The 26781-nt window shown below is 41.8% G+C and overlaps 1 protein-coding gene across 1 annotated transcript in view; it reads left to right on the top strand.

The window, feature by feature from the left end:
• The window catches only part of slc25a48 (solute carrier family 25 member 48), a 54975-nt gene that overhangs the window by 25310 nt on the left and 2884 nt on the right, over positions 1-26781 (top strand). Inside the window, exons 3-7 of the mRNA XM_034092120.2 lie at positions 2255-2298; positions 3138-3209; positions 7669-7921; positions 17103-17390; positions 20601-20734. Coding sequence (XP_033948011.1) covers positions 2255-2298; positions 3138-3209; positions 7669-7921; positions 17103-17390; positions 20601-20734 — 791 coding nt within the window. The remainder of the gene's footprint in view (positions 1-2254; positions 2299-3137; positions 3210-7668; positions 7922-17102; positions 17391-20600; positions 20735-26781) is intronic.

Genomic DNA, 26781 nt, shown 5'->3' with positions numbered 1-26781 from the left:
ATCACAAAGAAAGAAAGTTGTGGACAGACATAAACTGATGATGATCTTTTGTGAATGGTGCAGAAGTTCCTGTAACACGAGGGCTTTCAATTGATTGAAGCAATGAGCAAAAACATAAACGCAAAATTCAAGAAACAGACATGTGCATATTTTGCACAACAAATTCCCTGGGATTAAATAAAGTCTTAATCCGAGTTTCAATGTTATCTCATCTTGTTTTAAATGGTTTTCTGCAGCACCTCTTGTCTGTAAACTGATCTGGTGTCAGTGTTTGGGGCTTCATTCACAAAAAGGAGAATAAATCTGCTCTTTTGTTTGTTGCTAGGCAGAAACAAAGGATGAGAGCAGCGCCAAACGGGCCGTTTAGAGGCAGTCGTTCTGGTCCAGTTCCAGCTGCTGTTAAACTAAATGTTCTTCTTTGAATCACAAAATATAACACGATAGGAATTTCAGATGATATCATTGCGTTACATCTGTAGATATCACGATAGGGCGGATCAATTAATCGTATTTTAATCGCAATAACGATTATGAAAACAACAGAATCGAAATAAAACGATTTTTTTAATTAATTTTTTTATTGGTTTTTCAGTTGAATTAAAGTTCAGGGTAATCAACTGTTAAAAACATACTGTTCAAATATTGTTTTCAATAAATGGATGTTTTCAAAGTAAGCTTTTAATAATCGTGATTACAATTATTGACCCAAGTAATCGAGATTATGATTGTTGCCATAATCGAGCCGCCCTATATCACGATATGATGAATGATCCGTTTTTTGTCCCATTATTCGGAAACATTTGCGGATTTTTTTTGACAATTAAATATATTAGAAAAGCCTTTTTAAAAAAAGCAACCTTGTTTATAAAAAAAACTTTAAAATGTCGAATGTTCTACAAGTCAACTTTTGCTGTGGGCTTCCTCACACATTTCTGCACGTAACTCCCACTCTATTTCAGATTATCTGCGCACAGTACGTTGGAATATTCTTATTTGATTTCCCTTTTGTGTTTGCATAGTTTTATAATAACATCTTTTTTACAACGGTGCTCTACTGGCACCACCTAGCCTCTCTTGCTCTGTTAACACTGTTATACACCAAAGCATACTCCGTGTCTGTGCAGATCTCATGCGTCCTTGTCTTGCTTTAGACATTGTGTTTTATCTGGATATGGGACACTGTATCTGTCCTCTCTTGACCTGTCATAACTCAACCACACATGTGGACACTTTGAAACAAGGACATGTCTCTTACTGCATTCTTTTCAGTTGTGTGAGTGAGGCCAACACATGCCTAACCCTAAACCTAACCAAGTCTTCACCCTAAAATTAATGATTCCCCTTATGGGGACCTCCATTTTGTCCCCATAAGGGAGGTGAGTCCCCACACGTGACTGTGTAAACAGATTTAGGTCCCCACAAGAATAGTAATGCTAGGCCACACACACACACACCTCGCACACGCACGCACGCACACACACACACACACACACACACACACACACACACACACACACACACACACACACACACACACACACACACAAACACAAACACACACACACACACACACACACACACACACACACACTCTCTCACAGGGTTAATCAGGACACAAAGGCTTGTTTTCGCCCCGGAGGCCCCCTGATGGCAGCACAGTGTGTTTCTGTACCCTAACCCGGCACAGCAGGACACACACAGATACATTGTAACGGCAACAGGTGCAACACAAATAAACTATTTTATTATAATATGCACAATTACATCGAAGCAGTCCCATGATTTCAGACTCCCTCCAACAACGCAAAGTGCATATTTATAAGTGAAAATGAATCATGCAGGTGGAAGCAACATGAGATTCTAATTGACATTGAAACAGCATGTACTGTGTAAAGTGCATTTAACATATATTTACGTTTCAGTCATTAAAAAAGCAAAAACAACCTTTGCCCAGTGTCTAGTCTAAACCAAAATGCAGATGTTCCTCAAATGTTAAAGTGATGCCAGAAAACAATAATTCTGTTTACAGAGCTCCGACGACACGTTGTTGTTGTTTACGTCCGCGGCGCCATCTTGTATACGGGCGTCATGTTCTTATCAGAATGTATATATCTTATAAACAAGATCAGCGCCACAGTACTATATCTTCATAGACATACCCCTGCTTGTCCTTATCACAAACACTCTTTTCTAAAGCACTAATTGTTGTCCTTTGTTTGTTTGTTTGTTTGTTTGTTTGTTTGTTTGTTTGCAGGAGCTTCCAGTGTGGTTGTGGGTCATCCTCTGGACACAGTGAAGGTATCTTGGAATAATATAAACACATCTTTACCAAACGGTCGGCTCCTGGGTTACAGATGTTTATAAAAGACAACAGGGGGAGGCTGTGGCGCAGTGGGTTGTGTGTTGGTATTCAGATGGTCACAGGTTCAAACCCCACTGTGATGTTATGTAACTACAGAAGATGTTTGTTTGTCTCGCACACCGTGTTATTTGTTGTTGTGTAAGAACAGTTTATTGTTGCTTTGCCACGTTGAACACGTTATCTAACCACTAAGAGTAAGTCATGCTGAGAGGATGTGTGGCAGGGCTGCACGATAAAAAAAAGAAGTAAATATATATATTTCTTTTAGGACGTGCGAGATTAAGTAGGTGAATTAACTCAAACACGTCATGTTACAATTATTTTGTTGCTTGCTACAAAAGGAAAACTTGAGCGACTCTCATGTCGGGGGTTCTTGAGTGAGTGACAGCAAACCACCAATCACAACCGTTCCTGATCAGATCACAGCAGGATAACCGAGCTAGCTCAGCGTGTTGCTCTGATAACGTAAGATCCAGACGTCCGTGACTAAAATCCTTCATCCGGTTAAATATTGTTAAAAAAATACCAATTGTATCATTAAAGTTCAGGAAAGGAAGGTTTGCGGAAAAAAAACAGTCTTTTCTTCAATTCCTGTATTTGTTCATATCGCAGGGGAAGAACATATTGCAATGTCAGTTTTTTCCAATATCGCGCAGCCCTAATGTGTGGCCATCGCCATCCTGAAGTAATGAGCTTAAAGTGAGGCGTTTTTTGTTTTTGATCTGTACATTTTTTTTGCATTTTGTGATGAAACTGTTTATTCTTCCTCCTGCAGACGAGGCTCCAGGCGGGGACAGGATACAAGAACATGCTGCACTGCATCCTCACCATCTACAGGAAGGAGACGGTAAGCATCAAACTCCATAAAAGCAGTCGGTGTAGGGAAGACGCATTTTTATAGGCTGACCTTGAATGTAGCATCTCCCTGGTTCTTTCCAGAAAAGCTGCCTAAAATAAGAATTGTGGCAAACACGCATTTATGATACTTAACAGTTTTGTTAAGCAGTATAATCTTCCACATATTAACACACTTTATAATTTCTGAAGTAAAAAGCTAAAGTTATAGAGGAACTACAGCACGGTCACATGACTTCACGCCACCACCGCTAAGCTAAAGGTGGCTAATGTTGGGCTATAAAGGAACTACAGCACGGTCACATGACTTCACGTCACCACCGCTAAGCTAAAAGTGGCTAATGTTGGGCTATAGAGGAACTACAGCACGGTCACATGACTTCACGCCACCACCGCTAAGCTAAAGGTGGCTAATGTTGGGCTATAAAGGAACTACAGCACGGTCACATGACTTCACGTCACCACCGCTAAGCTAAAAGTGGCTAATGTTGGGCTATAAAGGAACTACAGCACGGTCACATGACTTCACGTCACCACCGCTAAGCTAAAGGCGGCTAATGTTGGGCTATAAAGGAACTCCAGCACGGTCACATGACTTCGCGTCACCACCGCTAAGCTAAAGGAGGCTAATGTTGGGCTATAAAGGAACTACAGCACGGTCACATGACTTCACGTCACCACCGCTAAGCTAAAGGCGGCTAATGTTGGGCTATAAAGGAACTACAGCACGGTCACATGACTTCGCGTCACCACCGCTAAGCTAAAGGAGGCTAATGTTAGGCTATAAAGGAACTACAGCACGGTCACATGACTTCACGTCACCACCGCTAAGCTAAAGGTGGCTAATGTTGGGCTATAAAGGAACTACAGCACGGTCACATGACTTCACGTCTCCACCGCTAAGCTAAAGGAGGCTAATGTTAGGCTATAAAGGAACTACAGCACGGTCACATGACTTCACGTCACCACCGCTAAGCTAAAGGTGGCTAATGTTGGGCTATAAAGGAACTACAGCACGGTCACATGACTTCACGTCACCACCGCTAAGCTAAAAGTGGCTAATGTTGGGCTATAAAGGAACTACAGCACGGTCACATGACTTCACGTCACCACCGCTAAGCTAAAGGTGGCTAATGTTGGGGTATTTGCTGACATATTAGAGCAAGAGCTACTTTTATTGGAAAAGCCTTAGCAACACTGCACAGCAAATGCATTTAGTTTTCCACAGCTACATTGGTTGTTCTACTTTCTGCAGTAAAAACAACACATTGATCCTCTTTGGGAACTGGGCATGGCTAATGATCTCTCTATTGTTGGCTCAAATCAATGTGTTGTCTTTGTTTTGATGCCTCAATGACCCAGTTTCTCAGCAGGACTTTGTATAGGTTAATTTCATTGTGGCATTATCTATGTATTTAAGTACTGTCCTTAACTACAAATGAAAGGTACTGTCTTTCCTTGAGTATTTTGTTTCTGCGCCACATTATACTTCTACTCCACTTTAATTCAAAGGGAAATATTGTACCTTTTGCTTCTCTACATGTTTGTACTTTATAGATTTGTACACACACAACGTGGGTCAAACCTTTTAACTTTGACTTGTAATTGAATATTTTTGAACATTGTAGTAAAGGATATTGGATTTTGAAACGATAAATAAGGACAGTAGATCACCAAACCTTATCATTTGTGTTTTATTATTTATTATTGCGACATATTTCCAGTGATTCCCAGTCGATCGCGAGATGTGTCTAAAAATAGAACAACAATATTCTGTTTTATCGTTAATGTCCTATAACATAATCTTCCTGTGCCAGAATAATGCACTTGAACGCATCAAAGCTTTGTGATGGGCCGGCTTGACCCCATGTGTCGGGGTGTGGCTTTATGGCAGAAGCAAAAAAGCCCAAAATATATCATGTTCACTCCGAGTGGGAGGATGATTATTTTTGTATCTATTCCAATTCAAAGTCCATCTGTCTCATCTGCAATGTGAGCGTGGCTTTATCGAAGAAGGGTAATTTAGGAGCGGCATTTCAAAACAGTGCACAAACGCTACAAGACGGAATTCCCTCCTGATTCTGCCCTACGCTCAAAAAGGGGAGGGGCCTGAGAGGACAGCTAAGGGGGAGGGGCCTGAGAGGACAGCTAAATGCACAGCAGTCCATTTCCACCAGGCCCAACAACAAGAGCAAGGCTGCTACCATAGCATCATATCGTGTCAGTCACGTTCTTGCGAAACACATGAAGTCTTTCAAAGACGGCGAAGTTGTGAAAGAAGCTTTCCTGGAGGCTGCCGACGCGCTTTTGGGGGACAGTAAAAATAACAGAAGCATTTCAACAGGTTTTTGATGTAATAAAAACTCAAGTTAGATACCGTTATTAATCAGCTGTGAGTTTTAGCTTGTTTGAACTTAGTCATTATAATTATTGTACAAAATGGTATAAGAATGCAAACTTAAATTGATTATAGTCTATTATCAATTCAGGTTAAGAAGCTAGTGTTGCTTGCATCCTATTTAAAAGGCATCTCTTTTTATAATCTACTAAAATGCAACGAAAAAGGGTTTGATTCTATTAATGTTGTCTTTTTTAATTGCACGTTGGCAGCAGATTCCTGAGTAGCTTCAGATCTGAGTTGTCTTATTAGTAAGCCTCATTTATACTTTTGTAGCAACACTATTTGTATATAATGGCAAAGAAAGGGTTCAGAGTCTTTTATTTGTTTCTTGAAGACATTTCCCACTGTAGTGACGTGTGCATAAACTCCAACTCTGTATCAGAAACACTGTTGTGTAACTTCAGTTAAATACTTGTATGTGTGTAGATTAGAAAGAGGTGAGATAAAGGATCTGCAGTATTTTATGAAGTATTAATCGTACAAAGGTCAGTTATATAAAAGTAGAAGTGTGTATTTACCTGGTAGCAGGCTGTCAGTAATGGCTACGCCTCTCTATTCGGACTGGTAGATCTCGGCAGACTGGCAACTTCAAAAGTAGCTCTCGGTTCAAAAAGGTTGGGCACCCCTGCCTTAGAGTTTAACAGATTTTGGATCCTTGTGTTACATTCCAGTTTCATATCAAGGCTATTTCAAGATATTGTTTTTCCACCTCAGTATTTCAATCAGGAGAGACTTAGTTGAAGTTGATAACATTTGTATTGCCGTGTGCGCAATAGTGTTTTTGGAGATTAGACCCCACCATGCTGTGATGAATTAGGGGGGAGGGGAAGCCGACTAAACCCCCCCCGGGGTCTAGACACTGGTGGGGGTGAAGGGGAAATACCATCTGGAGTGATGAGGGTCCTTCTGGGCTGTCCTGCCTTGGATCTGAACAGCTGGAGGAGGGTTGCATCAATTCTCCTGAACGATGCTGAAGAGCGGATTTAATCGTTTTGCCTGGTGTGCTGATTGGCTGTGGGAAATAAGACGCAGCCGATTGGTTTAGCTGGGGTGAGTTGCGCCTTTTGCTAATTGAGAAGGGGGCGAGTGAGTGAGGGAGAATTGTGAGTGAGAGCGTGGGAACTCGTCTTCCTGAAAGAATTTACGCTGAGCTTCATGTGTTGCATCAGTTTCTTAAAGCCCGGTAGAAAGTCTTTAAAACAGACATTTCAAACGTTATCATTTAATATATATGATTCCAAAATGTGTCATTATGAACAATGACTACTTTTTAATTTGTGTTCATGCTGATATTTTTGTACTTTACCTCAGTAAGATTTTAAATGTAGGACTTATTTGTAAAAGTATATTTTAACAATTCGATATTAGTACTTTTACTAAACGGCCTATTATGCTAACTTTCAGCTTCACAGTTGTATTTTGTTTACATGCTGTCTCCGTGTCATCCTGCCTGTGCTGCAGCACCTCTTTCCACCCTCTGTCCGAAACCAGAGCCCAGTCTGCTCTGATTGGTTAGCTGGCCGGCCCTGTTGTGATTGGTCAACCGCTTAGAGATGTCCCGCCCCCTTAGTTTATCACGTACAATGTGTTAGAGCACTTGCCAATCGGAGTGTGAGTGTTACACAGTGATGTCATTATGTTCAGGAAGTAAACAAAGGAGTCCAATGGAGGCGTTTCAGGCAGGGGGGGGGGGGGGGGAACACAGAGATTATAGCCTTTGCAGACCGTTTACATGCACTAGAATATATAGAACACACATAGAACAGGGCCTCTTTAAGAGAAATAGTCCTTTCAATTCAAAGGGGATTTATTTAAAGTTAAAAGAAAGAATGTTGCCAAAGCATATATATATACACAGTCATACAACACACATGTGTACTTCTTCTCCCTCTTTTTTTTGGTTGCTTATGTTGTCTGCACTTTCCGTATTCTTGGTTCTTGTGTGTTCCCGTTTTGTGTTCATGCTGCCTCTATTGTCCCCTTTGCATAGCACGGATTGATTGATGAAGCCCTTCCAGTAACCCAGCCCCTCTCTTTGTCTGTCTCTCAGGTGATGGGCTTCTTTAAGGGCATGTCGTTCCCTCTGGCCAGCATCACCATCTACAACTCGGCGGTGTTTGGCTTCTTCAGTAACACACAGAGACTTATTAGCAAGTATCGCTATGGAGACGGGCGGCACCCCTGCGGCATGATGGACCTGACGCTGGCCAGCATGCTGACCGGGCTGGTGTCCGTGGGGTTAGGAGCCCCAGTGGACCTGGTGAAGATCCGCCTGCAGATGCAAACACAGATGGTTCTGGCAGGTAAATCGGGGTTTGGTTGGGATCTCGTTTTTCCGCCATTTTGAGAAGCTAAATGATTCCTTTCTCAAAAGCCAATAATACAATGAGAAACACAAGGGGATCTCTGACTGTCTTTGTCCAACTTGAAGGAAGGAAAAAGGACACGTTCAATGCAAAACAGAACTTCAAACATGATTGGTTCAATACTTTTAAAATTAAATACTAGTTATATAATATTATACAGTTTCCCGGACCATCATTTACATAGAGCAGGGAACTATTTGGATTTTGTATATCGATATTGCGATATACAGGGTTCTTACACCTTTTCCAAAGTCAAATTCAAGCACCTTTCAAGCATTTTCAAGGTGCATTTTCCAGCTTTTCAAGCATCTTCCAGCTGTTGTAAATTACATATTTATATACACATACTCAAATGATTATTTCCCTACCTCACATTAAATCAGATGTGCTTTATGCTATAAACAACCACATGTGTGTTTCGTGATGGCCTTCTACACGAGGATGAAAAATTAAAGAAAAGAAAACTAAGTTTAATATTTCAAAATTAGTGACCTGTACGTAGACTGGGCCTCCCGTATAACCTGTCTGAGCCGATATACAACAATCAGCCAAATGACTTTAATACATTATTGATTAATTGTTGAGGTACTTTTAGGTTGGTAGTGAACGCAAGTCAGAGGTACATGGTGTACTTCTACTCCACTGCAGTTCAGAGGTACATGGTGTACTTCTACTCCTCGACAGTTCAGAGGTACATGGTGTACTTCTACTTCTCTACAGTTCAGAGGTACATGGTGTACTTCTACTCCACTACAGTTCAGAGGTACATGGTGTACTTCTACTCCTCTACAGTTCAGAGGTACATGGAGTACTTCTACTCCTCTACAGTTCAGAGGTACATGGTGTACTTCTACTCCACTGCAGTTCAGAGGTACATGGTGTACTTCTATTCCACTACAGTTCAGAGGTACATGGTGTACTTATACTTCTCTACAGTTCAGAGGTACATGGTGTACTTCTACTCCTCGACAGTTCAGAGGTACATGGTGTACTTCTACTCCTCTACAGTTCAGAGGTACATGGTGTACTTATACTTCTCTACAGTCCAGAGGTACATGGTGTACTTCTACTCCACTACAGTTCAGAGGTACATGGTGTACTTATACTTCTCTACAGTTCAGAGGTACATGGTGTACTTCTACTCCTCGACAGTTCAGAGGTACATGGTGTACTTCTACTCCACTACAGTTCAGAGGTACATGGTGTACTTCTACTCCTCTACAGTTCAGAGGTACATGGTGTACTTCTACTCCTCTACAGTCCAGAGGTACATGGTGTACTTCTACTCCACTACAGTTCAGAGGTACATGGTGTACTTATACTTCTCTACAGTTCAGAGGTACATGGTGTACTTCTACTCCTCGACAGTTCAGAGGTACATGGTGTACTTCTACTCCACTACAGTTCAGAGGTACATGGTGTACTTCTACTCCTCTACAGTTCAGAGGTACATGGTGTACTTCTACTCCACTACAGTTCAGAGGTACATGGTGTACTTCTACTCCTCTACAGTTCAGAGGTACATGGTGTACTTCTACTTCTCTACAGTTCAGAGGTACATGGTGTACTTCTACTCCACTACAGTTCAGAGGTACATGGTGTACTTCTACTCCTCTACAGTTCAGAGGTACATGGAGTACTTCTACTCCTCTACAGTTCAGAGGTACATGGTGTACTTCTACTCCACTGCAGTTCAGAGGTACATGGTGTACTTCTACTCCACTACAGTTCAGAGGTACATGGTGTACTTCTACTCCTCGACAGTTCAGAGGTACATGGTGTACTTCTACTCCTCTACAGTTCAGAGGTACATGGTGTACTTATACTTCTCTACAGTTCAGAGGTACATGGTGTACTTCTACTCCTCTACAGTTCAGAGGTACATGGTGTACTTATACTTCTCTACAGTTCAGAGGTACATGGTGTACTTCTACTCCTCGACACTTCAGAGGTACATGGTGTACTTCTACTCCTCTACAGTTCAGAGGTACATGGTGTACTTCTACTTCTCTACAGTTCAGAGGTACATGGTGTACTTCTACTCCACTACAGTTCAGAGGTACATGGTGTACTTCTACTCCTCTACAGTTCAGAGGTACATGGTGTACTTCTACTCCTCTACAGTTCAGAGGTACATGGTGTACTTCTACTCCTCTACAGTTCAGAGGTACATGGTGTACTTCTACTCCACTACAGTTCAGAGGTACATGGTGTACTTCTACTCCTCTACAGTTCAGAGGTACATGGAGTACTTCTACTCCACTACAGTTCAGAGGTCCATGGTGTACTTCTACTCCACTACATGTATTTAATACCTGTAGTTACTTCACAGATCTGGATGAGTGGTGTGAAATCTAATCAAGTGTTGAATCAGACTTTAGTTCCACCTGGAGTAAATCCACCAGCTACCCTGCAGTCTACAAAGTACTTCAGACTAGCTGCACCTCCACCAGCTACCCTGCAGTCTACAAAGCCATTCAGACTAGCTGCACCTTCACCAGCTACCCTGCAGTCTACAAAGTACTTCAGACTAGCTGCACCTTCACCAGCTACCCTGCAGTCTACAAAGTACTTCAGACTAGCTGCACCTTCACCAGCTACCCTGCAGTCTACAAAGTACTTCAGACTAGCTGCACCTTCACCAGCTACCCTGCAGTCTACAAAGTACTTCAGACTAGCTGCACCTTCACCAGCTACCCTGCAGTCTACAAAGTACTTCAGACTAGCTGCACCTTCACCAGCTACCCTGCAGTCTACAAAGTACTTCAGACTAGCTGCACCTTCACCAGCTACCCTGCAGTCTACAAAGTACTTCAGACTAGCTGCACCTTCACCAGCTTTGAGAACACTTTCATGATCAATCATTATAAAACACATCATATATATTATTCTGAAATGGACCAATCTGCACAACGACTACTTTTACTGTCTTTCACTATATTTAGATGAGAATACTTTTCTACTTTCACTTGAGGAACATTTTGAATGCAGGACTTTTACTGTAACAGAGTATTCCTACACTCTGGTACTTCTACTGTTACTCAAGTACAAGACCTGAGTACTTCTACTTTTACTCAAGTACAACATCAGAGTACTTCTACTTTTACTCAAGTACAAGATCTGAGTACTTCTACTTTTACTCAAGTACAAGATCTGAGTACTTCTACTTTTACTAAGTACAAGATCTGAGTACTTGTACTTTTACTCAAGTACAAGATCTGAGTACTTCTACTTTTACTAAGTACAAGATCTGAGTACTTGTACTTTTACTCAAGTACAACATCTGAGTACTTATCCACCTCTGGTAGTGTATTAGTCTGAATTGTAGCCACAAAAAACACGCAGAGCTGCATAGAAATAGACTCACAATGGTAACAAGTGGAAAATAATATTCACTAATGTGTCCAATGATTTTAGGTAATGTTGACTACTCAAGACTCCTGACTTATACATCTTCAAAGGAAGACTGTGTTCATTCTACAATCACATGGGATTGAAGCAAAATGTAGTTTTACTTGTATAATACTTCAATTTTATATAAAAGACAGTTTATTTTCATCTGTTTTCAAATAAACAAAGTCTTGGCTTTCAGAATATTAAACTTGTTTCGGCAAATTCAGATGATAAATACAACTTTGAAGCTTCGGCATAATTACAAGCAGAGAACGGACTAATGTAACGTCACAGCAGGCAGAACAACAGCCGGTGTTTCTTGTGAGTGTTTCCCCGGGACACAAACGCAAAAATACACACACACACTCGCGAGCTTCCCCCAGACCAGTAATACAAACGAAACTGTCACATTTGGTTTAGGCACGAAACATACTACCAGCAGAAATACATTGCTTTCAAAATCGCTCTGTGTCGAATCAATAGATTATATTTTGTGACTATAACACGAAATGCCGTGAGAGCTTCATCCTCTGAACACCACACGATGGCGACTGTAACGCACATACCATAGGTACGCTCCTCTGAAATGATTGTCCCCTGCAATTATTATTATCCCTCAATCGAGTTCGCTATTCAGCTTGCTAACGTTAGCTTAAACAAACATAACATGCAACGTTAGCCTAATCTAAAATGCTCTACTCCGACGTACCTTTCATGTGGCTCGTCAGCGCAGACTCTCCCATCGTTATGTTGCACACTTTGCAGGAGGCTACTCGTGGGCTTGACCCTCGTCTTAGCCATGGCTTGTATTTGTCTTCTGCTAGCCAACGCTCGTTGAAACGGCAGCCTCGCGGGAAGGCCGCAGCGGGGCTGTTTTACGTAGAAGCGAAGCAATTCTTTTCTTTTAATCTAAAAAGCGAACTATTCAGTCAGACAGCAATTTATTGTAAAAGTAAAGCATTTACATTTTCAAGCACTTTATCTCAATTTCAAGCACTTTCCCAACCTTGAAAACAGCACGTCAAATTTCAAGCATTTTCAAGGATTTCAAGCACCCGTACGAACCCTTGATATATGAGACGAGATCAGTGTTTTGTCAGTAGAAAAAGTTGGTATACACTTCATACTTAAATATCAACCAGGTGTTTATGGTACTTAAAAAACCCTATTCCCTAAAAAAGTGAACCCAATCCCACTCAATGGAGAACCCTCTACTCTCTCATTGGATAATTCCACGTATACTTTAAATGCATGTTGTACAGTACACCCTGAACATTACTGGCAGTTAAATAGGGAGTAATAAAGTGGCAGTTGAAATGGTAACCTTCTGTTACCTATACTGTAAATCCTCTAGATGTGATTATTGTAATGCCAGTTGTTCTTGTTCATGTTTCAGCCTGTTCAGAATGCTTCGGCTGTAACCCTGCACCAGGACAAGCTTAACTCACCTGGAAGCCATGTTAACTCATAAGGTCCTGCACCAGGTGACCTATCTGAGCTAGCAGCATCGTAAAGGAAACGCCATGCTCTGCTCTCCTGCGCTTTGCTTCAGTTAAAAATATATCATTTGGCTTCAGAGTATTTCGTGCTCCGTATCTCTGGATAACCGCCGTGACTTGTAAAAGAAGTTGAGGTATTTAAATCCAAGCAGCAAACCTTGCTTTCTGACCCGAATTACAGCCTAACCTACACCAGGGGCATCATCGCCCTTTTTAATATCCCATTGTTCCTTCGAGAAATGCTCAACTTAAAAGTGCCGAGGGTTGTTTCCTTACTGGACACAATGGATAAAGGCGAACAGTGAAGCTACCTGTCTGGTGACGACTGAAACAAACACTACATTTCCAAAATCATAGATATAGTATCGACATTTCGCCCAGCCAACGTCAGTCATATGTCAAAGTGAAATTGCTGAAAGGAACTGAGAACCAACGTTGAGATTAAAGTGAAATGTGAACTGAAAAGTGTGTGATTAAATTCAAACACAGGTGCAGCATTGACAAATATAAATTAGTGCTGTCAAAATTATCGCGTTAACGGCGGTAATAAATTTTTTGAATTAATTGCGTTAAAATATTTAACGCATTTAACGCATGTGCAGAATGGCCCGCCCCATACGTGCCACCAGTGGCAGCGCCAGGGTATGGCTGGGGTAGGCTACACCCATACCAAGAAATGGCTTAGCCCCACCATGAGACATGATGTTAAAGTAAGCAAAATAAAGTCTGCCAACTCGCGGAGTAAATTGCACAGACAGCAGTTAGTAAGACTGATTTCAGTAGCCACGGTTTTGAAAACTTTTGTCACGTAGTGATGTCTTCTCAATAGAACATCTTTGATAACGGCGTGGTGTTGTTGCAGGAAGTCCCGACGCAGAATACTCTTGCTGTAGTACAGGGCAGAGCCATATAATAGTAATACTATGGCTCTGGTACAGGGGTGCACATAACTGGTACGCAGGTTATGTGCGTACTCTGAAATGCGTCCCGTCACTTGTGTCACAAAGCGCATTTGCGTACCGACGTACTTGTGAAGCTTTTCCAGAAGGCGGTTCGATCACCGGACGACAGAGTCGGTCTCCGTGTGCACAGACAGGCTGCTGTTAACGTCGGTCTGTACAACGGAACTGTGCCAAAACTACGCCGACCGGCTGCGGAGGGAGACTCCCCCCTTCACTAGAGAACTGCGCTACAACAGCTGATCACAGCGTTCACACTCTGTGGTCCCGAAGTACTCCACTAGCCCCCCCCCCCCCCCCTCTGTCGACTTTCCTGAAGTACTCCACTAGCCCCCCCCCCCCCCCCCCCCCTCTGTCGACTTTCCTGAAGTACTCCCCCGTTGATAGAAATCAACACGTAATGAATTAAGACCCCACGGTTTGATGATTGATAGGTGTGTGGGGTGTCTTTCATTTTGACACGCAGACTTTTTTTATAATAACCATAGATACTGTGTTAAACGGATATATCCGCCTTCTTTCATTTATCTTTCCATTCCCAACAATATAGATAAAGAAATGGCATATGTTGGACATAGTTCAAATGGTGATTAATCTGATTAATTAATTTTTAAGCTGTGATTAATCTGATTAAAATTTGTAATCGTTTGACAGCCCTAATATAAATACTTCTCTCCAACGTATTTCAGTTTATTGAAGATGACACGAAGGGTCCGATAAGTTCACGGATATCGTTTCCTCAGGGTTAGGGTTGGCAGTAAACCAATAAACCGAGTTCAGAGCAGGGTAGTCACACGGTAACGTGGCACGTATGTCTGGCAACACACCCTTCACACCTCCGCTCACGTTGTATTGACTTCTTCAAACACGCTTTGGCCTCGACCTTTAACACATCTGGTATCTGATAGTGCAAAGTGACGGAAAGCATCAGACGAAAACCTTGAGTTTCGTTGTGGTCTTAATTGTTTGCATTTGATAGTCCTGTTAATGTTTGTTCAGAGAGAAATAGGTTTTCTGATTCTAATCTCTAAGATAGAAAGGGAATGTGTCCTGACAAGAACTGTAATAATAATACATTTAAACTTCGGATAAACCCTTTCTGACAATATCTTTGCAAAGATTGGTTTCATCTTGATTTTCAATGGCAGTGTTGAGAAATGGAAATCCCCAAGTTCACTAATATCTGCTGACCTTAACACACACATCATTAGATTTGATCAAGTGTGTATTAAATGCATGTTTTTAAAGAGTTTGCAGACAGGAAATGTGACAACTTCTGAAAATATTAATGTAATTGATTTATTTAAAACAAGGGACAGTGTTCTTTAAAGGTGGGGTCGGTCATTTTGAGAAACCAGCTCGAGTGCGCTAGAATTTGAAAATACACAGCCGGAGAAAATCTGCCACGTCCTCACAGAGCCCCTCCCCCAACACACACGAACGCGCACATGACCAATGAGGGCACGAGGTAAGTCTGTGCCCCGATGGAAGGCTGACAGGCAGGTAGGCCATCCAGTTACTTTAGCCGGCTCAGATGATTGGTCGAGCTTTTTACAGCGCCACGGCTTCCACAGATTTGTTGTCAAAGCACTTCAGATATTCACTGCTGTCGGGATGTTGAGAGCATTCCATGCAATATAACAAAAAGTGAATCTCGAGCCGGTTTCTCAAAGTTACCCCACCTTTAATCAATATATTAAAAACATGTACATGTACTCAAATTAGCCAAAAGGCTGGTTTTCAGACACTGAATACAGGTGCTGTGAGGAGCGAGTCATAATAATAAAGAAAACATTCACAATACGCACTCTCTCACACACACACACACACACACACACACACACACACACACACATGTGCTTGAATGTGTAGCAGGATGAGGACTCTCTTATTGGTTGAGGTATTGAATTCCAATGACGGGATGCGTTGAATGAAAGACAGCCTGGCTGAATTCGCTTTTCCTAAATAATAATAATAATGCATTTTATTTATATAGCGCTTTTCACAACTCAAAGACGCTGTACAGTATGAGGGAGGGGAGACAAACAAGGACAGGCACACAAGGAAGTAAAACATAAAAAGGCAGTCAAGAGGAAGTTGATTGAGAGGGGCGGGGCTTATCGGTAGACAGAGTTGAAAAGATGTTTTGCAACGGGACTGAAAGACTGTGAGGGACTCAGTCACGGAGATCTCGGGGGAGGGTATTCCAGAGCCGAGGAGCTGCCACTGAGAAGGCTCCGTCCCCAAAGCTGCAGAGTGTGGATGGGGGATGGATGGGAGTCCGGCTGCGCTGGGTCTGAGGGGCCGTGGGGGGTCTGAGGGGCCGTGGGGGGTCTGAGGGACCGTGGGGGGTCTGAGGGGCTGTGGGGGTTGATACGGAGTGAGAAGGTGTGTGAGATAAGGGGGGGCCAGATGGTGGGAAAGGGGATGGTGCAGTCTCCCCGAGCCGCACCCCTAGCCCTGGTTGAGGTGGGCTTTCGGCGGATGCAGGCAGCCAGAGGAGGAGGAGCCAACTGAACCCACGAGTGATTTTATAAACTAAGCAGACATTTTGTATACGATGAGATTTCCCCAGCTGAACAGATTATACTTTTTAACAATGAGGCAATGAGGATACCGGAATGGCTTTTCGTCTCGTGTTCTGAGTGCTTGTTCATGCATTGAGTCCAGAGGCCTTAGAGCTGCAGAGTGTGCATCCGACCAGCTGATCGGACGGTAGTCGATGTGGGAGAGGACCATTGAACACAAACCAAAGCAGTTCTTTCAAGATTTTCCAGTTTCAATTTGTTTTTGAATGTTTCAAATGTATTATAACTTTTCGATGTACTTATTATTGTAATAATTATTAATGTGTTATTTATTTTTTATGTATTTATATATATATATATATACATATACATCTCTTTTTTTTAAATATATTATTAGATATTTGTGTCATTGTATACTTGTATTTTTTCTCTCGACACCTTTCTTGTCTATATTTTTTATTTTTTGTCAAATGCTTTGAAGCAGAAACTTTAATTGAAATATATCGGGGGGGAAAACAAAGAAATCAGAACAGAATAAACTTCAGTACAGCAAATGGGACGGTGCAGATAAAAGCAAATACAATGAGTAGACTCACATATTAAATACAGTATGTAACCACACGTTGATAAAATACAAATGTAATAAGTACACATATAAAATAATCAGCAGCTATCAGGCTGAAATCAGGTGCAGGAAATGAAGTACACTGCTAACGGGTCGACTCTGTATTCCCCACAGAGAACTTGAACCTGGCGGGCAGCTTGTCCAGCGGCTCCGACATGCCTCTGCGCTCCATCGCCATGCCCAGCCAGAGTCTGTACCGAGGCCCGATCCACTGCATCAGCAGCACCTTACAGACGGAGGGTCTCCAGGGCCTGTACCGGGGGGCCGGGGCCATGATCCTGAGGGACGTCCCCGGGTACACACTCTACTTCATCCCGTACACCCTGTTCTGCAACCTGCTGAAGCCCGACGCCTCCTCCACCCTGCACCCAGGAGCCATCTGGCTGGCTGGAGGACTGGCAGGTGAGCCTCGCAGAGAGTCGATGGAACGAGTTGAATCCTTGAACCGAGTCCCCTGGAAGTCAATAATAATAATACGCTTTACTTATATAGCGCCTTTCATGCTCGACACAGCCCAAAGTGCTTTACTGAGTATGACAACAAATCACGATAATAAATGAGGAACATAATTAAAATATGTAAAAACATTAAGCAGTTTTAAGAAGTATGTCACTATTCATGGTCAGTTTCTAGACCAAGAACCTAAATCTGTTCTAGACCTCAACAATGGAATTATGATCAGTAGAAATGGCTATGACATGGGACAGACTTTAATGAAGTTAGTAGGATTGTTTTTCTAGTTTTTCTTTGTACTGCCACACTTTGAGAGATTAAATAAAAAATAAAATATTTTGTAATAATAATAAGAAATCAAAAAATAAAATATAAAATAGAGTACAAAAATAAAAGTCGGAGATAGATTTATATTTTATATTTTATTTTTTGATTTCTTATTATTATTACAATTATTTGTTTAATCTCTCAAAGTGTATCAGTATCCCTTGTTGTGAAGCACTTGGAGATTTGTCTTGGCAGATGAGAAGCGCTATATAAATTAAATATATTATTGTTTTTCCAGTGATCGGTTACTTGAAGTGTGATCGTCAGCTCTTTCTTTCACATTTAACAAAGGAGCAGCATTATTAAAATCCATCAATGCAACTCAGTGCCATGGATGGTAAAAGCAGAAATGTATGCGTAAGAATGATGCAGCAGCAGGAACGGTTTGTTCGACACGTGTCCACACCATGGAGAAGCCTCTGTGCTTCTGAAAGGTTATATTCTGAGTCTGTATTCTGGCTCATATCTTTCGCTCGAGATCAAACAAATAAACTGTGGTCCTGAGCGGGTTCACGACAGCATGACTCGGCACGTGAAACATCGATAGACCTTTTATTTGCTTACTGTCTCTGTGAACTTAAAGGTCCCGTGTCATGGCCATTTCTCCTGATCATAATTCCATCGTTGAGGTCGACTAGAATACATGTACATTGTTCAATGTTCCAAACTCACATCGGTTTCTCACAGCACCTCTGTAAAGTCTGTGCATTCACTCTCTGTCCTACACGGCTTGTTGGAGCTCCGCCCCCCCCCCTCCCTGTGAGCCCAGTGTGCTCTGATTGGTCGGGACGTTGCGAGGCTCGCTGCTCACTGAGCTGGTTTACTGGTGTGATTTCCGGGTCGGCGAGACAGCGAGCACACACACATACACACACACACACACACACACACACACACACACACACACACACACAGCCGAAGTCAAAACAATAAGTGTGGCTTGATATTGAGAAAGAAAAAGCTTTATAGCGCTGTGAGTCAATGGGTCTGCGGAGAGCATTCTTCTGCCATCCCAACTCGTCTGTTACCAACCAGGGAGCTCTCTGCAAGTCAATGGGACGCCCTGCTAGTTGAACATGTACGCTAAAGGTCCTGGTGTGTGAGGAGCTCCGCGGATTGGTCCATTTTGGTTCCGCGGTTCCCGAAAGAAACAAATGGAAGAAGAGAAATGTCCAACGAGGCGTTCTGGGGCAGCAGACAGGTCTTCTCTGTGTCAGAGCTTTACTCGCTACAGGGTGCACTTTGAGGGTCTGAGACTGCAGACCGTCTACATGCAGAAACACCTTCATAACAACAAGGGTGACAACCAGAAAAGCATGACATGGGCCCTTTAACACTCTCCAAGGCAAATAGAGAACGAAATAGAGGGTTAATTAGTCCGTATTTAGAATAATACAGAGCAGGTTTGGAGCTAATTCGTCCACAAAATAGCCCTTTGATTGCAGCATGTGTCAAATAGCTTTAATGATATGCAGATGGAGAGGTAGAGGAATGTAAACAAAGAAACCTGACTTTGTGTATGCCTTGAAGTCAAAAGCTTATTTTTCTTTGGATAAATACACTTACAAAAATATTTATATTAAAATATGATTATATAAAGCAATTGTCTTTTACTTACACGTGAACGCATGGAGCTCCAAAACGATGTATCCACATGTTTTTGTTTTTTCGAATCATTCCGTTTTTTTGAAAGTCAAGCTCTGATTGGTTGAGGCGTGCGTGTGTGTAAACAGTGCAGGCATGTGGTGTGTTGGACTCAGAGGTTCAGCAGAACAGAAATCACAGATGTGTTGGTGTTCCATCAGGCCTGCATGTGAAAAAAAAACGTAATTTTTTTTAAGTTAAGTCTTTATTTCAGAAACTTAGAATTGCCCGCTCTGCAGTGCGATCTGAAATGTATTGATATGTTGTAGCAGGACTACTTATTGTTATATAAGTCATTTTGTATATAAAGCAAGTAGTCGTCATACTGCAGGAAAGCTTTAAAGTAAGGCTGCATCTAACAAGTATTTTCTTATCAACGAATCTAATGAATGAATCCTGGATAGACGATCCTGTAAGGCGGCACAGTTCTTGATTAATCGATATACTCCTTGTTCTGTGGCGAAACAGGCGTGCTATAATTTACCGTTGAATCGAAATATGACAGTTATAATATCTAAAATGCAGAATAAGCACCATAACATGATCGGTCGTTTCCGTTATGGGCAAAATGTGGTGTCACAGTGAGCGTTTTTGCCGCAAGGTATTGTGGGACAGCATTATCTCCTTTTCTTTATTAAAGAATGCCCCAGTGTTTCCTAAAGGAGATAATAAAGGAAGCATTGAAGCCTCTTTCCTATCATCTACAGCAGCAGTTCCCAGCCTGTGGGCCGAGCGCATTGCAAGTGGGCCGCTAAATAATTAGCAAAACATATTGATTTGTGTGGAAACAAAAACCTCCTTTCCTTTCTCTTTCTTGATCCTCCTTAGCAACCGTCAATACAGTCCTTGACAACGGTCTGTTCTACTGGATTAACAACGTGTCACATGTTCTGAATCGACCAATCAGAACTGTATTTAGCCTCCGTATTGTTTATGGCTGAATGTGGGCCGCGAAAAAATGTTTGATTCTTAAATGGGCCCTGAGAAAAATTATTTCAACAAGGACCATGCATACAAATACATTAATCTCAGAAAAGAGAAGAGATTAATTATACCAGATCATGGCTGAGACTCCTGGGTCATTCCACTCCGTTAGACACCTTCCTTAAAATGGACAATTTGCCCGTAACCCTGGCAGTGTTTCTGCTTCCTCACCTTGACAGCAGCTAAAGCTCTTCTCTCCTCTAGGGTCTATCTCCTGGGTGACGGCCACCCCCGCTGACGTGGTGAAGAGTCGTTTGCAGGCGGACGCTGCGCTGCAGAGGAAGTACAAAGGCATCGTGCACTGCATCGTCCATAGCTACCGGACGGAGGGCGCTCAGGTGAGATACACCTGCACCGTCCTAAAGAGGACTTACCTCCGGAACACAAACCTAAACAAGTCTGTGAGAAAGACCGTGATGCTGAACGCTTTATTTCACACCAGTGTTGTTGCAGGTTGTTAAATAGCAGCCAGTAACAATACTATTACATTGTAAAAATGAAATATTTAAGAGGCATATATTAACTCATAAGAACCCGGACCTTAGGGGAAATGATGGGGAACGTCATTTAGACTAAATAAACCACATGGAACACATTTCTGACAAGTCTAATTTATGGCTTAATTAATGAGGAGGATTTTTTGGTTTAAATTTGAGTTAACATTCTGAGATAAAATAAAGGCTAAAGCTGTATAAGGAACTTTCCAGAACATTTAAAGGTCATGTGACATCTGTGGCACAGTGGGTTCTTATCATGGATGTGTAATAAGAACTGGAGACAGCGTGGGAGGCGGAGCCTCATTCATTCCTATGAGAGTTGCTCATTGGCGCATGATGATAAAATGGCCCAACGTTTGAGAGAGTGAAACGACACAGATTACCCAGCATGCCTGAGAAGTACCCGTATGTGCGCTCATAGAGCATGTGCAACTTTAACCAAAATGCTCGTTCACATCAAGCACGTCAATTTGCGTACACGGAACAGCACCGCGCGTTCATGACAGCATGGTAATGGATTGTTATTATGATGGATTTGATATTAACGAGGCAGCAGTTAGCAGCTAGCGGCTAGCTAGTCATTATGCTAATGCACACATCAATCGTTATGTACTTATATTACGCTGTAACAGGATCTAGTGATATCCAACAGAGCTTCATTTAGCATGAAAGAATGATTGTATATATATATATTTATAAAACGGACAAGTCAAATCAAGCAATCTGATTTGTTCTGATTTGTGATATACTGAGCGTAAACCACCGGTAGAATTGTAAGTTACTTTTCACAACAAGTCAGTATCCCTCCGCATCTGAGAAAAACAGTATACCGTTGGGCTGAAAAGCAAACTGCCTGCAGTTTGCTTTTCAAACTGGAACAAGAAAGCAGCGGAGAAGTAACGGGGCAGAAACCCTCCTTTTACGCAGCGGCCAGACATACACATCAAACGGCAAAATATAAGTGTGCAGTTCCTTTGGCATTAGGGCAGGGATATCTAGATACTTTCCAAGGTTTGACATAATGAATTGTGCTACTTTTAAAGCACGCAACGATTTTTTCAAATCTGTAATCAAAGAGGTCCGCAAAAACACTATCGACCAATCAGATTGCTTGATTTGATTTGTCAGTTTTATAAATATATTTACATTTCTTCCGTTACGAAACAAACTTACAAAGCATAAGATGGAAACATTTAAGATTAACTTGGACCTCCGGGGGGTCTTACTATGGAGGAGTGGATTGAGGAGTGCCTATCTCCAAAGAGCACCTAAACGACGACATGCAGAGCTCCGTGAAGAGCAGGTAGACCAACTGGAGAAGTACCACCATTCAAAAGCTTTCTGATGCAGGTCTTGAAACAAAACAGAGAAATGATGACCGTTAGTGGCCACAGGTGCGAAAGCTCTCTCCAGAGCTGCTGGAAGCCCAATCTCGGGGACCGGAGAAAGTGGAGCAATATTCTCACCACGCCGAGCAACAGCCTAGAACAACCTCAACAAGTAACCACGTAGGCCATGCTACTGATGCTGGACAGGTTTTCAGTGGGTGCAACATACAAATTAATGTAAATAAATAGCCAGATAATGGATCAACGCTCTCTGTCTAATATGTTCGCTAGCTGTTAGTGTTGTTGCATAGCAACCACCTCGCACTATGTTTTGTGCAGAATGCAACGGAGGGACTATTTTATTTTGAACATCATTATTTACGATTAAAAACTATTTAAATTAGAGTGTGTATTTTTCTTTCATATTGCCACACTTGGTAACCGTTTTATAAAAGTTCACTCACTTCAGGCTGTGATATATGCTCAGTATATCACAGCTAAGGGGCGTGGTTCGGCCCGACGTGAGCTATTGCTTAAATATACACTGAACAAAAATATAAACGCTTTTGTTTTTGCTCCCATTTTTCATGAGATGAACTCAAAGATCTAAAACATTTTGTATATACACAAAATAACCATTTCTCTCAAATATTGTTCATAAATCTGAAAGAATGTGTGATAGTGAGCACTTCTCCTTTGCCGAGATAATCCATCCCACCTCACAGGTGTGGCATATCAAGATGCTGATTAGACAGCATGATTATTGCACAGGTGTGCCTTAGGCTGGCCACAATAAAAGGCCACTCTGAAATGTGCAGTTTTGCTTTATTGGGGGGGGTCTGGGGGGGTCGGAAAACCAGGCAGTATCTGGTGTGAGGGGTAGGGGTAGGGTTAACTAACTAACTTATTAATCAAACCGCTCTTTATTAGTCACATTAATAATTTAATAATCAATTTTCTCTCTGCTGGTAAAGTAACGTGTTTTCTTCTATTTTGAGAGGGATCAGTAAGGGAAGGCTTCCGTGACGGTTTGATTCAGAAGGAGTTTAGTGTATAAGATCCCTGATGTTGAGGTGACCAGAATGTTTATTTCCACTGTGTACAACATGTTATGAGGGACCCACAATCTATCTTTATGAGAATGTGCAGCGAGGCGTCTCTATGGGGAAAAGAACACCTGCATCTAGGTCCCTCTGCAGGTGGTGCTTTAACTATATTTTGATGCTAATACTTTTGTACTTTTACTTTTGAATGCAGGACTTTTTATTGTAACCGAGTATTCCTACACTCTGGTTTACTCAAGTACAAGATCTGAACTTCTCCCACCTCTGACAGTAAATCCTGAGTGGTTACCCAAAATAAAAACCCTGCTCTGAAGGTTATTTTCATTTTACAAATCCTGCCCTCAGCTTTGCTTTCTCCAGTATCACTGACATGCAGCCAGATGCTGCTTCTTTTTTCAGTTTTCGCACATTTCTTGACTTTTTCTGACGCGCATGTATTTAAAAGTCTGACTCGAGTCCAAGTCATGTGACTCGAGTCCACCCCTCTGCTGCTTGGTGATAGTTAGATACTCAATAACTAGCTTATTTACCTGGAAATGTTCTTATTTCTACATTATTTATTGTGATTGTTAAATTGGCCGCACATCCCATCCTAGATTGCTGTTAAAGGCCCTGTCACACTGTCCCGAAGTTGACACCCGATGGACACACGAATATGGAATTGTGAATTTCGCACGAAGATGGCCCCGAACCACACGACGGCAACATTTACATTACATTTAAGACATACCACTGCAATGAAAGTACCACAAACAATTATGTTACAGTACTATGATACTGTACTGATATCTTCAGACTTTGATCTTTACTTTATCCGTCTTTATATGTAGAAAATATTACGTTTTCTCCGTAATGTTGTTTCCATAACAACAACAATTTCCTGTCAACTGTCCTTCAAAATAATATATTCTATCCTTTTTAGTTTCACAGAACACAAATTGGGTTATTTACATAATATGTTTACATGATTTTGTTGTGCAATAAAACAACCCGATGGACACACGATAAAGGAAATGTTCACATTCGGCTGTGATCGTAGCAACATCGGGCCGTTCGTGAGGGCATCTTAAGCCTTCGTATGACCGTCTGTGGAGTTTCTCAGGCTCCGGCAGCAACTTCGTGAGCGGAGGCAAGATCTTTGGCATGCCAAAAAATTGCCGAAGGACCTTGAGAAGGTTCATTTTCGTGTTGAATTCGTGTGTCAATTTTGCCCTTCGTAAGGCCATCGTGAGGGCATCTTGTTATCATCGGTGCCATCGGGCATTCGCCCCGATCAGAGTGAGGGCGAATGCACCGATGATAACACGAAGATGACACGATTTGACAAGATGCCCTCACGAGTGCCTTACGAAGTTGCCGCTCACGAAGTTGCTGCCGGAGCCTGAGAAACTCCACCGGCGGTCATACGATGGCTTAGATGCCCTCACGAACGGCCCGATGTCGCTACGATCACAGCCGAATTTGAACATTTCCTTTATCGTGTGTCCATCGGGTGTCAATTTCGGGACAGTGTGACAGGGCCTTTAAGATTCTATCAAAAATATAATTTCCCTCTTAAAATCAGCAGATAACTTCAGTTTTAGCATTTACTGGTCCAGCTGTCTGTACTATCTGCTGCATGTCAAACACAACGTTTGGAGGTGAACTCTAAAAAAACATTGAACTCAATTCTCTGAAGGTTTATCTGGACTACGTAATTCTGCGAGTGAATGAACTCTCGGCATCCAGACGGCATACAGATATTGATCCAGAAAGATCACTATCTGCATGATATGAAAAACAGGTGACAACATGGAGGCAGTCAGGCGTCAAAAAACAGAAGCATACAGGTTACTTTATTATAAAAATACAACGTGTTGATGGATTTTATCCACGTAGAAAGTTCATTGCTTGGAGAAGATGCCATGGAGGTTGCATCAGGGGGATATCCACGTGCTTGGACTGAAATCAACAACATGTGGCGTCCAGGGAACAATGTTTATCAGGCTACAACATGTAGACTGTCTGTCGAGACTTGTTAACTGTGATTCAGCAAACAGCAGATATGTGATCAATAACAGACGGTCCGAGCGGATCGATGAGTGTGTGTCGTTTCTCAGAATATTAATCTATGTATCGATAAGCAGGTTTAAACTTATGTAAGGGAATTTGCTTTGGTGTTTAATGGTGCATACATGAACACAAAGAGAAATATTTACAAAATCTAAATTCACACAAAACTAAGTGCAGTAGAACTGTGACAAAATACTAGAATATAAAGTTGTGGATAGCTGTGCCGATGTTAAAGAAGTACTCGTATATATTAGTGTACTGCAGGAGCCTCAATATTAAAGTGAACAGGATTTGCGGGGTGAAACTTTAATGAAACCCGAATGAAAATAAGGAAACTAAACAAACAAAGATTATGAAAAGGGTCTAACAGTGACTGTGTGGTGCAGTGGGTTGTGCGAATCAGGGGGGTCACAGGTTCAAACCCCACTGCAGTCAGCATGTCGTTGTGTCCCTGGGCAAGACACTTCACCCCAAATTGCTCCATTGGGGATTGCCCACAGGGCTAGGGGGGGTTACAGAGCATAACACAATATGGATAAAATAAAATACATACACAAATATATTTGTGTATTATATATAAATATAAATGTAACATTTGTGATATTGGGCTATATAAATAATATATGATTGATTGATTGATTGATTGATTGATTGATTGAATATCTTGGATTTATTTGGGACACATTTTCAAAGATAAAACTTGAAAATAACCTACTAATAAATTACCTACCTTACTTTTACACATTATTTTGTAATGAGCTACCCTCTCCAAATACCACAGATACAAATACATGTTATACTAATTAATTAATATTTTAATATCCTTATCTTTAATTCTAAGTGCGTCTTTTAACTGTCTGGACTCATATTGATTTAGATTAGGGCTGTCAAACGATTACAATGTTTAATCAGATTAATCACAGTTTAAAAATGTATTAATCACCATTCGAACTATGTCCAAAATATGCCATTTCTTTATCTATATTGTTGGGAATGGAAAGATAAATGAAAGAAGGCGGATATATCCATTTAACATACAGTATGTATGTTTATTATAACATTGTTCTGCGTGTCAAATAAAAGACAACCCACACACCTATCAATCATCAAACCGTGGGGTCTTAATTCATTACGTGTTGATCTCTATCAATGGGGGAGTACTTCAGGAAAGTCGACAGAGGGGGGGGGGGGGGGCTAGTGGAGTACTTCGGGACCACAGAGTGTGAACGTTGTGATCAGCTGTTTTAGCGCAGTTCTCCAGTGAAGGGGGGGGGGGGAAGAGTCTCCCTCCGCAGCCGGTTGGCGTAGTTTTGGCACAGTTCCGTTGTACAGACCGACGTTACAGCAGCCTGTCTGTGCTCACGGAGACCGACTCTGTCGTCCGGTGATCGAACCGCCTTCTGGAAAAGCTTCACAAGTACGTCGGTACGCAAATGCGCTTTGA

The sequence above is a fragment of the Pseudochaenichthys georgianus genome, chromosome 10, assembly GCF_902827115.2.
Source record: "Pseudochaenichthys georgianus chromosome 10, fPseGeo1.2, whole genome shotgun sequence".
NCBI classification, from domain to species: domain Eukaryota; kingdom Metazoa; phylum Chordata; class Actinopteri; order Perciformes; family Channichthyidae; genus Pseudochaenichthys; species Pseudochaenichthys georgianus.
Note: the sequence above shows the minus strand (reverse complement) of the source record. Positions and strands in the feature narration are given on the sequence as shown.